Here is an 18,565-nt window from a genome sequence, read left to right on the forward strand (position 1 = left end):
TCTTTTTATTAATACCAGATTTCAATCAAATTAAGGTCATGAAAGTTTAATTACTTATGCACTAAAACTTACTAGAAAATATAAAACATCTCATTTTCTGGAATAGATAAATGAGGCTTAATTGTATCAATAAGCTACCAGAATCATGTCATTAAGGAGGTCACCAGATTGTTGTAGTTAGCAAAGGACTCTTTCCCAATTAGGAAATTAATTTTTCTATTGAGACCTAATAACTGCAGAAATTAGAGCATTTGTAACAAGTTTTTTTTCCTTTTCTTAAATATACCACATTCAATCAACCTGTTCTTTTAAATTCAGAACTGAGGGCTTGTGTAAAAAATAAAATGTAGTTCCATATTAAAACCAGTTATGATCAGGAGGAAGAAAGGGAGAGGTAGGAGGATAGAGAATAGAAGCAGGATACTTTGATGTGTATCAGTCACTATGTATCTGGTGCTTAACAGCTTACACTGGTTTGTTTGTTTTTCATTTTGTATGGGGCTTTCACACATATATTATGTAGTTCCTTAGAATAGTCTTGTGGTAAGGCAATTATCATCTGACCCATTTTATAGATGAAATGGAGGCTTACAAAGGCGATTTCTCCAAACTCACTGAGCTAAGGATGTGGCTGAGCTTGAACTCAAACCCAGGTCTTCCCTCTCTTTGAAGAAAGAAATGGGGAGAAAGGAACTGGAAGAGAAAATACCAGTCATTTTTGAGGTGTTAGCAGTATCATTTTACTTTCATTCATTCTACACTCTCATCACCTCTTCTTTCAAATGTTGATCAGCTAATTGTTCATATGACACCTTTACTGTACCATCCTAGGGAGTCCATGTGAATGGGTATTTAATCCTATGGAAATAATTTGCTGAGCTACAGAGGTAGTGACTAAGGCAGTGTCACACTAGAAGCTCTCTACTCTTAATCTAGACTGCAGAAGATTATCTTTCTTCTCCTGACCCCCATTTTAAAACTCTGGCAGAAAATAATTAGCCTAAACGATCTCCTTGGTGGAATCATTGCACTTGGCATTGTTAGAAATACAAAGAGTATTATATATCTAAAAATTTCTCCAGTATTTATGTTTGTCTGTTAGTTTCCAAAATCTGCCTAATTCCCAACAGACTCCACATAAAGACATGGTATAACAGGATATACCCATGGTCTCTCATTCCTTTCTGTCAGGATATGAATGGTCGTTAAAGGCTCCACTTGCTGCAATGAACCAGAAATATCTTCAAATCTTTAACAAAAGACCTATGTTTTATGACTTTGTAAATTCATTTAAATTTGTTTCAGCAGGAGTGAATAATTTATTATAGCTGTAAAAGGAAGGAAATATGTCACTTTTCTTAACTAAAGTAATTCAGAATTTCAAAGAATAGCCCTATTTGTAAGTAAATTATGCATGTGGGATAGGGATGGTTTTGTCTCTGTAAGTAAAGCATTTTTTTAAAAAAATAGTAATAAAACCTTAAGACACAAAATAAAGCATGAATTTATAGTGTCTTTGGTACCTATAGTATATGTGGCAGATTCATGTTGATGTCTGGGGATTCCAATTTTTATATTTTTATTATATTAGAAAAAATATTTTTTTCTTACACTTGGAAATAATGAGATGTGAAGGAAATTTTCATGCAGTATATAAAAATGTATTTAGATTATTAAAATAATTAAATTTAAGTGTGAAAAGATAGGGAATGTCTACTTAGGTAAATATTTTTAGTTCAAATACTTTTAGTACATGGTATTCAAGAAACATGTTTAGTTGTTGTACAGAATTTTAAACTTCAACCTAACATCTGTACTTACTTTTAATAGTGCTTTTAGTATCACCCAATGACTTTAGGTCAGTGAGTGGCCTAAAGTTTGGCTCAAAATGTGTGATCATGGAAATTAAAAAATAAAATGAAGAGGCAGGGAAATATGGCTAAACAAAGCATAGACTGATTAAAATTTTTATTTTATTATTTTATTTTATTATGTTTTTTGAGACAGGATCTTGCTCTGTCACCCAGGCTGGAGTGCAATGGTACGATCACAGCTTACTGCAGCCTCAACCTCCTAGGCTCAAGCAATCCTCCTGCCTCAACCTCCCCAGCTACAGGCATATGCCACCAGACCTGGCTAATTTTCGTTTGTTTTTTTTATAGAGATGGGGGTCTCATTGTGTTGCCCAGGCTGGTCTCAAACTTCTGGGCTCAAGTGATTCATCCACCTGAGCCTCTCAAAGTGTTAGAATTACAGGTGTGAGCCACTACGCCTGGCCCAAAATATGGTTTTAGAGCTTGCTCATCACTGCCTAGAAATTATAGGCTTAGCTTTTGTTCATATATACTTTGTAAAGTCTCTTACCTTGACCTTTCAGCAAAATGTATAACACCCTCTATGTTTAGATGAAATAAATGTTATTCCATCAACCAGTGACCATGGATTGCCCCTGAGGTGAAAATTACTAGAGTTACCAATATGTAAGAGGTTGGGAAAATATTTCAAGTGGATCAAAATCATTGTTTTAATATTGTATTTCATGTAGCATTGCAGATGAAAGAGGAATATGTAACTTAGGAATTTATTTCATTTTTTAGAAAAAATACTATATATAATTTTGGTAAATAATACAACCACTAAAAAAGATAATCAAATAAACGCCAGTGAAATTTTCATCTACATTAAAAGCTGAAGTTTCTAGATGTGGGTTGCTTGATTATATCTTAGAGCTCAGTACTAGAATGATGTAATATTTTATTTTTCTATTACAGATGACTTGTTTAAAGTTCACAAGCTTAAGCCAAATTTGAAGTGGCGACAGGCTTTTGACAGCTACTTAAAAACTCTGCCTCCGTACTACCTATTAGTATGTATTTGTGTGTATATATGTATTAACTGTATCAATGATGATTCTTGTCACAAAAAATGTTAGTGATCAAAAGCTTTTACTGTTGCAATAAGAGAGATATCTTTTTATTTTACAGATATTTGTGTTGTCACTGTCTTCTCAAATCATGTGTAAGAGTTTGGAGATGTCATGGCGGCACAAAAGACAACTGTTTTCTCTATTTTATTCCTTTAACTGCCATGGTTATTTTTATAAAACACATCTATGTTTCTCTTATTAAAAGTAACCTTATGAAATTATAATATTGGAATTTAAGAATAAATAGATCCGGATTCATATATTACATCAACTTCCCTTTTTAACTCTAGAAATTCTCAGTATGGGGTTTCCCTCTGGAAAAAGAAAATCTGAAGACATTACAGTTGCCTATTGCCTCTTAAATGTGTCCTAGACACAGCATGAAGTTGGGGCACTGGTGGTGGGAGGTGAAATCTAAACAGATTAAGAAATGACTTGACCTCATTTTGGTTTTTATAATGTGAAGTATTCATGATTTTGAACTGGTGATATAACCTAAATCAAGATTACCAAAATCATTTCAGAGGTTGATGTGACAAACTTTAAGCCAAGTTTCTAGAGGTGAAAAGGCAGAATCTTAAATGGTACCATTGGTGTCACTGGGAGGAGAAATTGGGGTGTGTTACTGTTTACCATGGCAGTAATGGGGCAAACAATAAAATGCAATGTGAAATGATTTGATGATTTGGGAAATAAGATTGAATGCAATTTACTTGTTTGAATTTGCTGTTACTTGCTCTTCTTATCCCACTCTCTTCTGATTTTTTTTACTTTCTGCTCCTGACTTCTCTGCTATTTTCATTGCCACTTTTTAATGTTCCATGTTTGGTTTTATGTGCAGCACCTTGACTTCTAAGAAATGAATCATGTCCCTTTGCCCCTTATAACTGAACTTTGAGTATTTTAAGATTTATTCTATTCTTACTGTTGTGTATTTTGTTTCCTTATAGCCATTAAAGAAAGCACTAAGGATGATGGGAGCTCCAAATCTGATATCAGATAATTTAGATTGTGGACTTAGTTACAGTGTTATCTCTTACCTTAAAAAACTCAGCCAACAGGTAGTATTGGTAAAAACAAACAAACAAAAATCCTTTGCCCTCAGAAGTGCATTTCCTTATTCTTTAGTGTAACTGTAATTTTTCAAATTAAATGTGTATATATCTCTACACTTTATGGATTAGTAATAATGTGATTCTCTATGGCTTCTAGCTTCACCATTAAGCTGCAGTTAAGGGTCTGTCAGTATCATTTGATGCTGTGCCATTTCTCCTTTTGCCTGCCAGTTTGTCCTACCCACAAGCTGGTTGATATGGGGCAGAGGCTTAATAGACTTCTCTCATGGGTCACATTTTGTCTATCTTCAACCTAGTTCCTCCTCAGATCACTCTGGGCTACAGCATCCCTCCTGTTTAGATCAGCACACTGAGGCATGGTGTGATTGAATGACTTGTCTGAGATTAGTTTTCAGGCATGTGAAGGACTTATACTCACATGCTAGCCCTTGGATAAAGAACTATATGCTTTCCCCTGGAGAGTGGGGAGATGAGACCAGTGTTCCTCACACTGGAGGGTGATAGACCCCAAGGGGAGCTGAAGAGTGGAGCTCAGTTTCCTCTCTTCTCACCCTCCACCTGTTCCTCATTTGCCATTATTCACCTTGTCCCTTGCCTGCCCCTCTCTATTAGTACCTCATCCTCCACTCACCGTTCCTTATCATACTTCTCACCTCTACTTAGCCCATTCTTGTAGGATGGAAATATTTGAGAACTACTGAGTTAGAGCTTTACTTCCATATGAATGTGTTACGTTATATGACAAACTAATGTAGCAGTTTTACTTACCTTATGCACAAAGGTATTCCCAGGTAGGGGACAATAGTAGCATTCGCAGTGGTGATAATGCTTCCAGGTGGATGTGTTTGGAAGTTTGGCCTTTAGGAAATGGAGAGTAGTGAGAAAAACATCAGATTTCACCAAAGAACCAAAGTGACTCCACAATTGGGATGCCGACACACCTTGCTAGGAACTGACAACTTAAGTATGGTCTGGAGCTTACCAGCTCCTACCAGTCCAGTGTGCTTATAAGTGCAAAAGAAAGTAAGGGCAACCCCAGATTTCTAATCTACCAAGTATCCCCCTAACCTCCTTACCTCTCTGCTAATAGATTTTTTTGTGGTTGTTGTAAATGTTTTGGTTTGGTTATTTATTTATTTATCTATTGATCTATCGATTTTTTAAAGATTTGATGTTTACCTAAGCCTTTAAGGCTGTGTCACCAAGGTATGGCCACAAGGAAGAATAGTGTACAGATATTTTAATTAATGCAAGTTCTGGGACCTTTTGGGGCACATGTATCATTTTATGCATGAGCTTTCAAGACCATTTAAGGAAACAGACGCTTCATTTTCTCTTATCTCATATTTCATGACTTAAGAATTTTTTAGCGATAATAAGCATAGACTTAATTCCAATAATTAGGGAAAATTAATAAATATCTCTGACCAAACCACAAGAAATCCAAAATTATTTTAGGTTTACCAAACATTGGTGGAATTCCATCTTTCTGAGAAAAAGAGAAGATCATAGCTAATTTATGATAGCTCAAATTACTAATTTAATAACTAGGTCACCGGTGTTTCTTGAGCCATTTCAGATTTATGTAAAACACAAAATATGCCAAATATATATTGCTAGAATACACTCACGCAATATTAATCAATATGGTATCACAATGCCTATTAAGAGGCTTTTTACAAATTATTTACTTGGTAATATCTGTTAAATTAAGCATTATCTTCTAAGACCTTTTTTGGATAGTCCAATATTAGAGATAAATAGTTCAATTTTTTCAGATATAATGCCAATCGATGAATTTTAGCACTAGTTTACATATATAAATACAGAGTCTTAAACCTTTATGTCTGAGTCTGAAATGAACCTGTTCACTTAGACTAGATTTTATCATAACAAAATGTGCTTTTAAATGTCTATGAATGAAATTCTTATTCATGGTTTTTATTCTCTCCATGATTTTATTATAATTTTGACACTAGACGAGAAAGAAAAAAACAAAAACAAACAACAAAAAGCCATATTATTTGTCTTTCCCGCCCCCTATCTGTTTGCTGTGGTAGTGCAGAGAAGCACAGGAAAATGTTTAATTATCCATTTTTCTGTGATTTGTAACTGAAAATTGTTCTGTGGGGTTCTGAAAGTATTATCTTTCTTAAGTAGTAAAAATGACAGTGGTAATGTAGATTTTTTATAACACATTGTGTACTTTCATTTTAGACCAAACTAGAGTCAGAACGAATACTAGCATCAGTGGGGAAGAAACCTCCCCAGGAAATTGGAATTAAAGTGAAAAATCATTCTGGAGGTGGCATGTCCTTGACTCACAATAAAAATTTTAGAAAACTATTGAAAGAAATCACAGGGGAAACTGCGCTTAGGCTGACAGAATTGAACACCAAAGAATTTGCTGGCTTCCAAATTGGGCTCTTAAACAAGGTAAATTGTGACATAAATAGTTTGTATTTGTTTGAACTTGTCTGATACATTTATGTCTTTCATATTCCTTTAATTTTGAAATAATAGACAATCCTATTTTGGAGTTAGTAGTTAATAATGGACCAGTTTAGGAATTGTCAGCAGATATCAATATGGAATTAAATGGATAAGATTTATTTTGTGGATAACACCCATGAAAGATAAAGGGGAGATGAAGCTGGAGTAGGCAGGGAGAGCTTCCAAGCCACAAAGCTGACCCATCACCTATGAGAGGAATGAGAAATGAAGAAGAATTAGCTGTGAAGAAGCTCAGACATTGGTGTAGCTTGGAGAAAGTCTTGGCCAACCCACTGGGGACCTCTAGCACCAAGATTTCCCATAGAGGAGGACCACGCTGGGCAGAGCTGGCCAGGCCCTAACACCCTGCCATTCTCTGTTACTGGCCATGGGCAGCCTGGGAAGGGCATGGCCTCAGCTCAGTGCTGCAGCACCCTATGGTACCACAGCAGCGGGAGGCTCTCTGCTAACTGCATTCCTTGCAGGATCAGCCATTGCTTTCCTGAGGGGAGATCCCAGCAGCTTACCTCCCCTCCATGGCTGCCAGATGAATACATCTAGAGTACAAGCAGTGGTCCTGCAAGGCGGCCACAGGTATCAATCTGGGGATTTGGTGTTTTAAATGAAATATTTGAAAAGGGATAGTCCTGTGGCTTTAATACCCTGTAGGTGTGTTACAACGCAGAACAAGGCTAGCAAGTGGAATTTTGCCACTGGGAAAATTCTGCTGTAGTCAGTTGTATTGATATAATGCTCTTCAATAACATTTTAAGAGAGATAAGTATTATATTTCTATATTAAAAGCCTCAGGAATAGCTGAAATTATTTGTTTCATTTCAAATAGGATTTGAAACCTCAGACATACAGAAATGCTTATGATATTCCCCGTAGAGGTCTTTTAGACCAGCTGACCAGAATGAGATCCAATCTGCTGAAAACGCACAAGTTTATTGTTGGACAAGATGAAGGTAAAATAACTGTGAAATACTTTTTTTTTGGAAAATGCCAGGCATGACTTACAGGAAGGTGTTTATTGCATAATGAGTAGGTTATTTTATAGTATTTTAATGTATAAAATACCTGTTTTCACTGAATCCCTATGTCTGTTTACCAGGCACATTTTTTTTTTTTCAAGTTTAAGGGCAAGTGTGCATTAATCAGCACGTACACTCCACTTGCCATGCTTTAGCTATTGTAAGCTTCAAACAACCCCAGGAAATAGATACTGTTTTTATGTCCACTTCATGGACATGGAAACTGAGAGTGAGCATTTTAGTAGTTTGCCCAAGTTTAGCCAGTTGGAAAGCGGCAGAACCTAGATCTATGAGATTTCCCAATCTGCACACCCAAACACTATAACACCCAGCCTACTGTGATAAACTCAGTAGAGAATACCTCATTTAAATGAAAGTAATCAACCTAATGGTATCGAGGATAATTGTGACTATTTACAAATTCCATTTACTCCATTTTGTTTATTTTAAAAAGGCTCACCTGTTTACTAAAATGAGCAAATCTTATTCCGGCCAATTCCCTGAAATTATACACAAAGTTTTGTGTGTAAGAGGGCTTTTCTAGGAAGAGAACCTACAGATTTAATCAAATTCTCAGTGAGTAAGACCTACTAACCAAGATTCTCTGGATGATAAGAGAATGCTGTAGAGCCTAGACTCTTTGAAATGCAGAAAATATGTGGTGATTTGAGTTGGGATGGTGGTGTAGGGTCAGCCCATTCTCAAACCTGGTTTGAAGGCAAGGGAGTTGTTCTAATCCTAGCGATGTGAGCCTGTAGGCAGTAGTAATGGTAAGACTAAGTTATGATTGGGGTGAAGAGAGATGATTCTAGATCCTAGAATGCTAGATTCGAGACTTTAAATACTATTTGATGCCAAGACACACTGCTAAACCAAACTATGATGTCTTCTCAAAAGGACCATACGCTTCAGCTATAAGCATCAATTCCTTTTCCTGTGATTTTGCAGATTCCCTTCATAGTGTTCCAGTTGCACAAATGGGTAACTATCAGGAATATCTGAAGACATTGGCTTCTCCGCTACGAGAGATTGATCCAGACCAACCCAAAAGACTGCATACTTTTGGCAATCCATTTAAACAAGATAAGAAGGTAGGATACCTATGCCTATGTCTGCCTAAATTGGGATATTCTTGCTATATAATTATTTTCTTTTTGGCAAGATGAATACAAATCAGAGGTTCTCCATTTGTTTGTTTAAACAATAAAATATGACACCTAGGCTCTTAGTGGGAGCCTCCTGATGCAACAGTGTTTTGGTTGAATAAAGTCAGAGCTGCCATGTATTGGGTACTAGTAGGAGCTGGTGTTTTAAATGATCTCATTTAATGCTCACAACTGTTCTGTAAGACGAATGCTACTGTTTGCCCCTTAAAAGGGAGAAATCAAGGGCTGCAGTGGTCAAATGCCTTACCTGTGACACAGCACATAAGAGCAAGGATTAGAATCCACATCTTTCTCACTCCAGAGTATATATTCATCCCACCACACACTAATTTCTTTAATATCGAAATCACAGTTTATTTCCTGTTCCCATGGTTCATATTTGTAGTGCTTAATCTAGAAAACGATGAATGCGTCCCTTGAAATATGAAGTACTAAGTGATGTTGTTTTACTTGAATGGTCCTACTAAAAATCTAAATGTGGGACGTGTGTGTGTGTGTGTGTGTGTGAGTGTGAGAGAGATATACTGACTTACCTATTAAAGCATGAAAACAGATGGGATTATAGCTGCACTCATGGAGGAGACCATTGTTATTAAGGCCCAGACCACACAATAATCTCTTTTGTGACAAGACTAGATTCAGAGGTATTCCACCTCACCTCAATCCTCAATTAAATGGTAGTCCACCTCACCTAAATCCTCAGTTTATCTTTCTGTGCTTCGCTTTCCTCATTTTGTAGCACTGGGGATAATAATTACACCTAACTAGGCTGGACGAGGTGGCTCACGCCTGTAATCCCAGCACTTTGGGAGGCCGAGGCAGGCAGATCACTTGAGGTCGGGAGTTCGAGACCAGCCTGGCCAACATGGCGAAACCCTGTCTCTACTAAAAATACAAAAATTAGCCAGGCATGCTGGTGGGTGCCTGTAATCCCAGCTACTGTAGAAGGCTTAGACAGGCAAATCACTTGAACCCGGGAGGCGGAGATTGCAGTGAACCAAGATCGTACCATTGCATTCCAGCCTCGGCGACAGAGTGAGACTCCATCTCAAAAAAATAAAAAATAAAAAATAAAAATTACACTTAACTAATAGAACTCTGCATGATATTAAATGAGTACATGTACACTGTTTACAACATGAACAGGCATATAGTAAATTCTCAGTGAAAATGTTTTCCCCTTTCTGTATTGTTTATGAGTAAAAAATCCTTTGGAAAAGTCATTTAATATGATTTTATTCAAATAATAAGGGCACATGTTCTTGGATTGTCTTTGGACAAGAACAGCTCTTGGCTAGACTTCTACACTGCTGCCTCTCATCTTTTATCTACCCCCAAGAGTGAAAAGCCTCCTCACTGCCTGCCCAGCATCAAAGTGGGCATATTTGAATCCCTGTGAGGCTGCAGACGGGGGAGTTACATTTTCCACCTGCCTGCCTTTCAACATCTACACGTAGCATACTGTACAGTGATAATCAGTGTTGTTTAATGATATGAGTTTGAAGCACAAAAAAGGAAAGTATTTCCCTTATGAAGGGTTGATGCAAAGTGGTTTGTACTTCTCTCATTTTGATTGAATAATGCTGCTTATTTGCATACTTTCTGTTTTATCATTATTGTAGTATGTTTTGCTTGGAACAACATCCTGCATGTTAGTTTCCTCCTTGTTCCATTTAAATTGGATTAAAATTGAGTTGCATTTCTCTAAGAACAAAGTTGGGGTGGGGTAAGGTAAATCTTCGGCCCATGATTAATATTTATATTATATTAATCTGGCATGGGATTTAAAAAAATGAAAGAAAAAAAGACAGTGATACAATGTAAGATTGATTATGTATGCATATTAAGAGTGCTTGCAGTTTTATAATAGTTGCATTTTGGTCTTTAATGAAATACGTTCATTTATGTGTTTTTTAGGGAATGATGATTGATGAAGCAGATGAGTTTGTAGCAGGGCCACAAAACAAAGTGAAACGTCCAGGGGAACCCAGCAGTCCTATGTCATCTAAGAGAAGGCGGAGTATGTCCCTGCTGTTGAGGAAACCACAAACACCACCTACTGTAACTAACCATGTGGGCGGAAAGGGACCACCCTCAGCCTCGTGGTTCCCATCTTATCCAAACCTCATAAAACCCACCCTTGTACATACAGGTATAGAGTAGTGGTTGTGATTTCCTTATGGCTCCTAGAGGACTAAAACGCTAAACAATTTTATTTTCCTTTCTGTATTCCTTCCTTTATGTTCAGTTTGTGTTCATTAAGTAAGCCATTACTAAATCATCTATGTGGTAGGTACAATAATCCCCACAGAGAGCAGAGAACCTGTTTCAAGGATCTCAATCTACATAAGGTGAAAAAATTATATAGTAATTAACAGTGATGAATACATTGCTCAGCAAGTAAATACCACAGTAATTAATGGAGAAATGGAAAGAGGTGAGCATGTTTGCTGCGACCTTTTGTAGTGGCTGCAAGGGTGAGGAGGGTAAAGCAGGTTTCCCTGGCAGTAGGGGCAAGAGTGGATCTGCACTTGCTCTTTGTGTTATCACCACCTATGCATGCTCTAACCCAGTGCAGTCTGGTATCTGCCTCCTTGACCCCACTGAAACATTCTCATCAAGGTCACTAGTGTCTGCAGCACATTGCCATTCCTTCTCTGCAGCATTTGACACAGTTATTCACTCCCTCCTCCATGGGTACGTTGGGTTCTCAGACACCATAAGCTCATAGCTTTCTTTTCCCTCTAATAGCAACTCCCTTTCATCCTCTTTTTCTGGTTTTGCCTTTTCTTTCCACCTCTAAATATCATAGGGCCTCAAAGCTCAATCCTGGGACCTCTCCTATTCTTCACTGCACTCTCTTCCTAGGTGACCCCATGCAGTCTTGGGGCTCTAAATTTGATCTATGTTTCAACAACTCTGATATTTATATCTCTAGAATATTACTTTCTCCTCAATTTCAGAATCAGACTTACTTGTGGACATACATCTCCACTTAGGTGTCTAATAGACAAATAAAACTCAGTAAGTTTCATGAGTTTCAACTGAACTCTTGAACTTGCCCCTCTCCAAAACAGCTCTACTTATAGCCTTCCACATTGCAGATAATGGCACCATCCAGATATGTGCCAGTAAAGCTTTAACATCTGTCAGGGTTGAGGAGCATAGAAAAGCTCTAGATTGTAGTGTTTGCAGATTTCCTTTATGTAAATAATGCTAATATTTATCAATGTCAAGCTATCAACCTGAGATCATTGAACCAGAGTCAGGAAGAATGCTCTGGAGGGCAGTTGTGCCCTGACTCCTGCCACACTTCAGCACTATTTACCCAGTGGTTCAGGTGACAAACCGTAGAGTCATCATGATTTTTCTCTTATTCTTCCCTCTCTTTGATACCTTTCACAAGTTCAGGAAACTTGATGTTCAACATCCCTAAATCCCACTATTTCTCTCTATCCCTCCAGTGCACACTGCTGTGACCTGTCACCATGCTAGTACAATACTTTCTTATCTCAGCTTCATGTTTCTAAACTAGCCCCCATCTATCATATACTCTCTAACCCTGTGGCCAGATAATTATGTCCACATGTATATCACATCACGCCATGTTGCTCCTGAAAACCCATTCTCAACTCTCCTAAGCACTCAGAAAGGACCCTGAACCAGCTTTAGTCTGCAAGACTGCACAGCCTGGCCTCTGTCATCTTCTCCTAACACGGGAGCCCCTGGGGCTCCCTCTGCTGCTGTCTCCCAAAGGCCTGTAGATGGCTTCCCCAACACCAGCCCAATGCTGCTTCTTTCATTTGCTCATTCTGCATGTACTGTCTGACTGCCCCATGAGGATGTGAGCTCCACAAGGGCAAGGGAACGTTGCTCTTGGGCTGTTTACTGCTGATCCCCAGCTCCCGACACACTGCCTGCCACAGACGATGAATAAATGAAAGAGGTGTCACATCTGGAGTGAAAAGAAAGTCACTTTTCTGACACAGAAAAGAAGAATTAGAAAGATAATACACTAAAAGGGATTTTTGGTGATGGAGTGTGTTATAGAACTTTCAGCACTAATGGCTGCCTCTATTTTCTCAGAATGTATTTGATGTAAAGAGGAGGCAGCTTGTGGTGTATCCAAGTTGTCTGGCTTCCAGCTCAGTAAAGCATGGCAGGTTGTATGTGAATTTGAGAAGTCATGAAATAAAGTGAGACTTGCTGTTTTCAACTTGTAAAGCATAACAAGCTGACACTAACGCATGAGTACCAGGGATCTGTGAATGTGTGTTTAGAGTTGTACTGTCTTACTTGGTTTCCATATGTATTCATAGGGCCAGAAAATAAGAGGTGGTTTTATTGTATTATGTGTCCTGGCCTCAATTTGAGGGGTCTCAGATCGCCACCTGGTATATCCTCCTGCTTTATGAGATAATTTCCTAGAAATTGAGCATCAGAGGGATATACCTGTGGGGCTGACATAATACACTTACCTCACAGCTCAACCTCTTCATTTGGTTTCCAGATGCTACTGTCATTCACGATGGCCATGAGGAGAAGATGGAAAATGGTCAGATCACACCTGATGGCTTCCTGTCAAAATCTGCTCCATCAGAGCTTATAAATATGACAGGAGATCTTATGCCACCCAACCAATTGGATTCTCTATCTGATGACTTCACAAGTCTCAGCAGAGATGAGCTGATTCAAAAACCTGGTATTAACGCATTTGTAGGAGGAGCCAAAAACTGCAGTCTCTCTGTTGATGACCAAAAAGACCCAGTAGCATCTACTTTGGGAACTATGCCAAATACATTACAAATCACTCCTGCTATGGCACAAGGAATCAATGCTGATATAAAACATCAATTAATGAAGGAAGTTCGAAAGTTTGGACGAAGTAAGTAGTGAAAGAACGTCTATCAATAATGCACCAGGAGGTCTCTCTCATTCTATGATTCACTATAGATTCAAACTACCCCTTGAGGTACACTGGGGGCAATATTGGGCTTTCACATAGTTTAAGGCAATTCCTCTTGCTTTAGCTAAAAAGGTACAGTATATATTTTCCTGTTTTTTCCCCTTATTTCTTGTAATGTTTCCTTTTGCTGCCATAACATGTTACCAAAAGATTCCTAGCTTAAAACAATACAAATTATTATCTTACAGTTCTGGAAGTCAGAATTCTGAAATTATTTTTGCTGGGCCAAAATAGTGTTGGCAGACCAGCATTCCTTCTGCTAGTTCTAGAGAGGATTTCTTTCTTTGCCTTTTCGAGCTTCTAAGGGCCATCTGTATTCTTTGGCCCATGGCCCCTTCCTCCATTTTCATGAAAACACCCTTAGCACTTTTTCTCCTCTCTGACCTCTGCTCCTGTCTTTACATGTTTTCTCTCTGACCTTAACTCTACTGTTTCATCTTATAAGGACACTTGTGCTTACATTGGGCCCACATGCATAAACTTGGATAATCTCCCCATCTCAAGATCCTTAACTTAATTACACCAGCAAAGTAAAGTCTTTTTTGCCATATAAGGTAACATATTCACAGGTTCCAGGGATTAAAATGTGGACAATTTTAAGCAGCTGCTATTCAGCCTGCTACGTTTGGTTAGTGTTAACAAGAGTTGCCCTAGTAGATGCATGCAGATATTTTGATCCGAATGTTTAAAATACAAACTACATCTAACTTTCCACTCACAAAGAACAATTACTAAGGATGTACAATAGTTAAATTTTATTTCCCCTTCATCTTTATAAAAATACTGAAGTTTTTAAAATATCTTCAGAATATGAAAGAATTTTCATTTTGCTTGAAGAAGTGCAAGGACCTCTGGAGATGAAGAAACAGTTTGTTGAATTTACCATCAAGGAAGCTGCAAGGTGGGTAAAAACAGGAACTCTTCAGTTTTTCATTTTTGTTTTTAGAGCAGTAGGGCCCAGTGCAGGACAAAGAGAGGAATAGGCTCTGCCTTGCTTTTTTCTCAAACCCTGGCCCTCACTCATAGTTAAGGTTGTCTCCAGAAGTATTTGGGTTTATGTTACCTGAACTCAACTCATTCATCCTTCTAGTTTTATCGTAGTCTCAGGTAGGCTTGGGCCCTCAATTGCCACTATTGGTACTTGCTCTAAACCGTATCTTTCCATGAGGACAATCTTTATATTCCTATGTAGATTGTAAGCTTCACTTTGTATCCCACACAGTGCCTTGAACATCATGAGTACTTTAAGTATCTTTTGGTTAATAAAATTTCTCTTTATTTTCAGGTTTAAAAGACGAGTCCTAATTCAGTACCTCGAGAAGGTACTAGAAAAAATAGATTCCCACCACCTTCTCAGCAACATTAATCACATCAACAACAGATCGTCATGTTAGTGCAAAGACCAATGAGAAAAAAATGACAAGTTTTCTGTGCTGTAGGATGGAATGGGATATTGTTGAAGCCTCCAGAAATGTTTGAGTCAAGGGAATTGCCTTCCAGATGCTAAGAAGAGCAGTGGGGCTTTTGAATTTTATGATTATCTGACAGTGAAAGCTGGGCTTTTGCCTTAATAATTTTTTTAAGTATGAATTGTTTTGTTTTTCTCAATTGAGGAAGGTGATGTTATTAATTCAGCAGGCTAAATTCAGTAAACACCGCTGCCCCTACCGCAGGTAATGAGAGGTCACTCTTTTGAACTTTGCCATTCCAGGCATTCTCAGAGTGGCTAGGGGCCACCTGCAAGTGGAGCGCAACTTAGTGCTCTTACTGTGTCCTTCAGAAAGAATAGGTGTACAGAAAAGAAATGGCAATCTTATGTGTGCTGAACAAAGTTTTCAACAATGCCTAGTTGTGCCTTTTAAACCATGCAATATTCAGGATAGTTTGAATCAAAGAAGTAAGAAGCTGCTATTCGGGTAACTTATTTCTCTGTGGGAAGGGGCAGGGAGAGTCACCAAACAATCTACCTCCAACTCTCTTCTCTTTTGTCTAGAGACATTACAAAGTGCACTTGAGGCTGCCCCCAACCTCTGACATTTGTTCTTGCATGTGATGATAGAAAGTCTTCAGATGGACTTATACATTCTGTGCTTTGGAAGCACAAGAAGAACAAAAAAAGTGTATATTTCCTTTAATGTTTATACAAAGTTTATATGGAGCAGTATTGTTATGTTTGTATGAATTTGCAAAAATTAAAGTGTACAAAGAGATTTTGACTTTGCATATATAAAATAAATCATTTTATTGATTTTCACAAGTTCATTAATGCTGGATAAATTTCTAGTTATATGTTTCTTGTGATTTGTTATTCCTTTCAGAAAAAGAGCGTATGCTGTTAAACAAGATGTTAACATAAGGATTTAAACTTCAAAGCATCACTCACAGAATTGAGTGATGTTAGTGAAAATGGCAGAGTAGAGTACCCTGGGGACTAGTCACTTTCAAGAAACATGGAAAACACTGGAAAAAAAAACCTGTCAGAATCAAGTTTTATTGGAACTCTAGAATACAGTAAAAGGTTTACAGCAACCAAGTCAATCCTGAATTAGGAGAGAAGTCATTGAAACATGATAGGATTGCTTTTTGGCATTTCGACCCACCCTTGGAATGGCCGAGTACAAAAGAAATTTGAGGCCAGGTGCAGTGGCCCACATCTGTAATCCCAGCACTTTTGGAAGCCAAGGTGGGAGGACCACTTGAGCCCAGGAGTTCAAGACCAGCTTGGGCAACATGGTGAGACCCCATCTCTCCAAATATATGTATTTTTAACTAGCTGGACATGGTTATATGCAACTGTGGTCCCAGCTACTCAGGAGGCTGAGGTTGGAGGGCTGTTTGAGCTCAGAAGGTGGAGGCTGCAGTGAACTATGATCACACCATTGAACTCCAGCCTGGGCAACAGAGCAAGACCCTGTCTCAAATAATAATAATAATATATACAGACTGACCTCTGAAATGGCATGGCTGTTTACTTCCCACCTTCCTACCCATCTCAAACAAAGAGGGAGTTTTTGCATTTTCTGTTCCTGGTTGCAAAACACAAAAGAAAATGGAAAAATAATTTGTGTGCATTTATGATATGCTTGCTCCTTTGAGACTCTCAAACAGCCAGCACCATCCCTTCCCATAGCCTGCTAGGAGCCAGGATGGCTTCCCAGTGCCTGTTTCTTGACCATTTTCATTTAAAAGCACTGTGAGTAGTATTAGCTTTGCCTTCTCTGCCACAAGAGAGAAAGCCTGGTCAAGAGGTGTGGTTTTGGATGCAATAAGTCCACTGTTTCTTGGAGACGTTCCTGAACATATTCATTCGTGTCTTTCCTGGGTCCTTGGAGTAGTTGGTCAGGATGGACTTCCACTCAGTCGACGGGCCTTGGCCTGATTCATGGTGGTCCCAGAGACCTCAGCCCTCTGTGTTGGGCTGGAAGCCCACAATGGTGTACAGTTCCTCAGGCATGAACCCCAGCAAGTTTTGGAGGTCACACAAAAAGCAGCACATATAGCAGTTTCCTGACATCTTACGGAGGATGTTCTTGTCCTAATAGTAGTGTAAACCCAGGCTTAGCTTCTAGTAGTTCATCTTGGGCTTATTTTTCCTGATTCCCCACTGGCAGGAAACATTGTCAGGGTTGGCAAGTTTAAACTCCTACCTGTCCCTATTCCAGCTGATGAAATGACTGGCAAGACTGTCTTAACAAAAATTCCAGGAGAAACTGCCGCAGGTGAACAGGTCCACTTTCTGTGAAGCCGGACAGCACAGCCACAGGTATAACTGGTTTGCCTTGCTCCACCGGGTTGCTCCTCTCTTGGATGTAATCCTTGAAATGCACGGTCAATTTTTTGAGGCAGAGAGACTGGCTGCAGTTTTCTTTGAAGCTCTCGAAAAAAGGAACCTGCTGCGCATCCAGTAAGGATGACTGGCTGTTCCAGGTGCCTGAGCTCTCAAAGCTGTCTGCTTCGTGATTTAAACGTTTAAAAAAAGCAGACAGCTTTAAATGTCTGCACCATTCTCAGGGGATTTGTGGTCTTTAGGCTTCCCAGAATTGTTGGTGAGCAAATTCAAGTTGCCTAAAAAGTCCTGACTGATGGAGCATATTTGAGGCTGACAGAGCTGAGCTGAGACTTGGAGAACATCTGAAACTCCTGTTCAGAGCTGGGCATGCTGGTTGCAGAAGCTGGACACATGCCATCCAGGAGGCTGCCTTCGGGGTAATTGTGTGTTTGCATACCATAGGGTACCTGCTTTATGCCAAAACCTAACGTATTGTTAAACCAATGAGGAATTGAGTTCAGGCATGAATTTTCTTTATATTGATCTTTTGTCTTTTCTTGGTTTTCTTCGGTCATCTGGTCCAGATGTTCCCAGAAAATGTCATCCACAAAGTCAAATACCAGCTCCAGAAAGTACTCCTTGCCAAGGTTATACAATACCTGGCCATTCATGTTAAGCCTCTGGAGATTCACATTCACCAGACTGAACTTGTTGGTAGTGCAGAGAAGCCACTGGCATACTTGCTGCTCACTCCACAGCCAGGGTTTCTTTGGAATGCCAAAGCACTTTTTCTCCTTTTTGAAGCCACTGAAGGTAGCTTTTAAAGCTTGATTCATCACAGCCTTGCTATACAGAGTTAACAAGGGCAATGTACAGTTGGCAAGTCATGAGAAATTGAGTCCAAGCCTGTTGGCACTTCTTACAGTGTTTGCTCTTTATTTAGAGAGTGAAAAACAGCAAACAGAGACCCATAAAAAGTGTCAAAACCTGGCTGGTGCCTCAGTGTCCCTCCGTAACTGTTAGCCACAGGGGCTATGTGGTCCATATTCTTGATTCTAAAATCATTCATTGTGCTACTGCAGGCAAGTCCGGTGCATGACCGGGGTGGTGGCTGCTCAGGGCCCATGGCTGCTCG

The 18,565-nt window shown here is 38.9% G+C and overlaps 1 protein-coding gene and 1 pseudogene across 7 annotated transcripts in view; one reads left to right on the forward strand and one right to left on the reverse strand.

Moving 5' to 3' along the window:
* Positions 1-15,923, forward strand: part of INTS6L (integrator complex subunit 6 like) — a 62,959-nt gene extending 47,036 nt beyond the window's left edge. Inside the window, exons 10-19 of one of the 7 annotated variants that reach the window (XM_050776679.1) lie at positions 2,772-2,866; positions 3,877-3,987; positions 6,220-6,438; positions 7,340-7,463; positions 8,478-8,620; positions 10,613-10,847; positions 13,206-13,580; positions 14,469-14,562; positions 14,947-14,983; positions 15,655-15,923. In XM_050776679.1, the coding sequence (XP_050632636.1) occupies positions 2,772-2,866; positions 3,877-3,987; positions 6,220-6,438; positions 7,340-7,463; positions 8,478-8,620; positions 10,613-10,847; positions 13,206-13,580; positions 14,469-14,562; positions 14,947-14,983; positions 15,655-15,714 (1,493 nt within the window). In that variant the 3' untranslated portion in view covers positions 15,715-15,923. Of the gene's footprint in view, positions 1-2,771; positions 2,867-3,876; positions 3,988-6,219; positions 6,439-7,339; positions 7,464-8,477; positions 8,621-10,612; positions 10,848-13,205; positions 13,581-14,468; positions 14,563-14,946 lie in introns of all 7 variants that reach the window. The other 6 variants (XM_050776678.1, XM_050776683.1, XM_050776681.1 and 3 more) reach the window with 6 other exon arrangements.
* A 778-nt stretch (positions 15,924-16,701) lies between these two features.
* On the reverse strand, positions 16,702-18,565 carry LOC126946435 (protein C-ets-2-like; annotated as a pseudogene).

This window comes from Macaca thibetana, chromosome X (genome assembly GCF_024542745.1).
Source record: "Macaca thibetana thibetana isolate TM-01 chromosome X, ASM2454274v1, whole genome shotgun sequence".
Classification (NCBI taxonomy): domain Eukaryota; kingdom Metazoa; phylum Chordata; class Mammalia; order Primates; family Cercopithecidae; genus Macaca; species Macaca thibetana.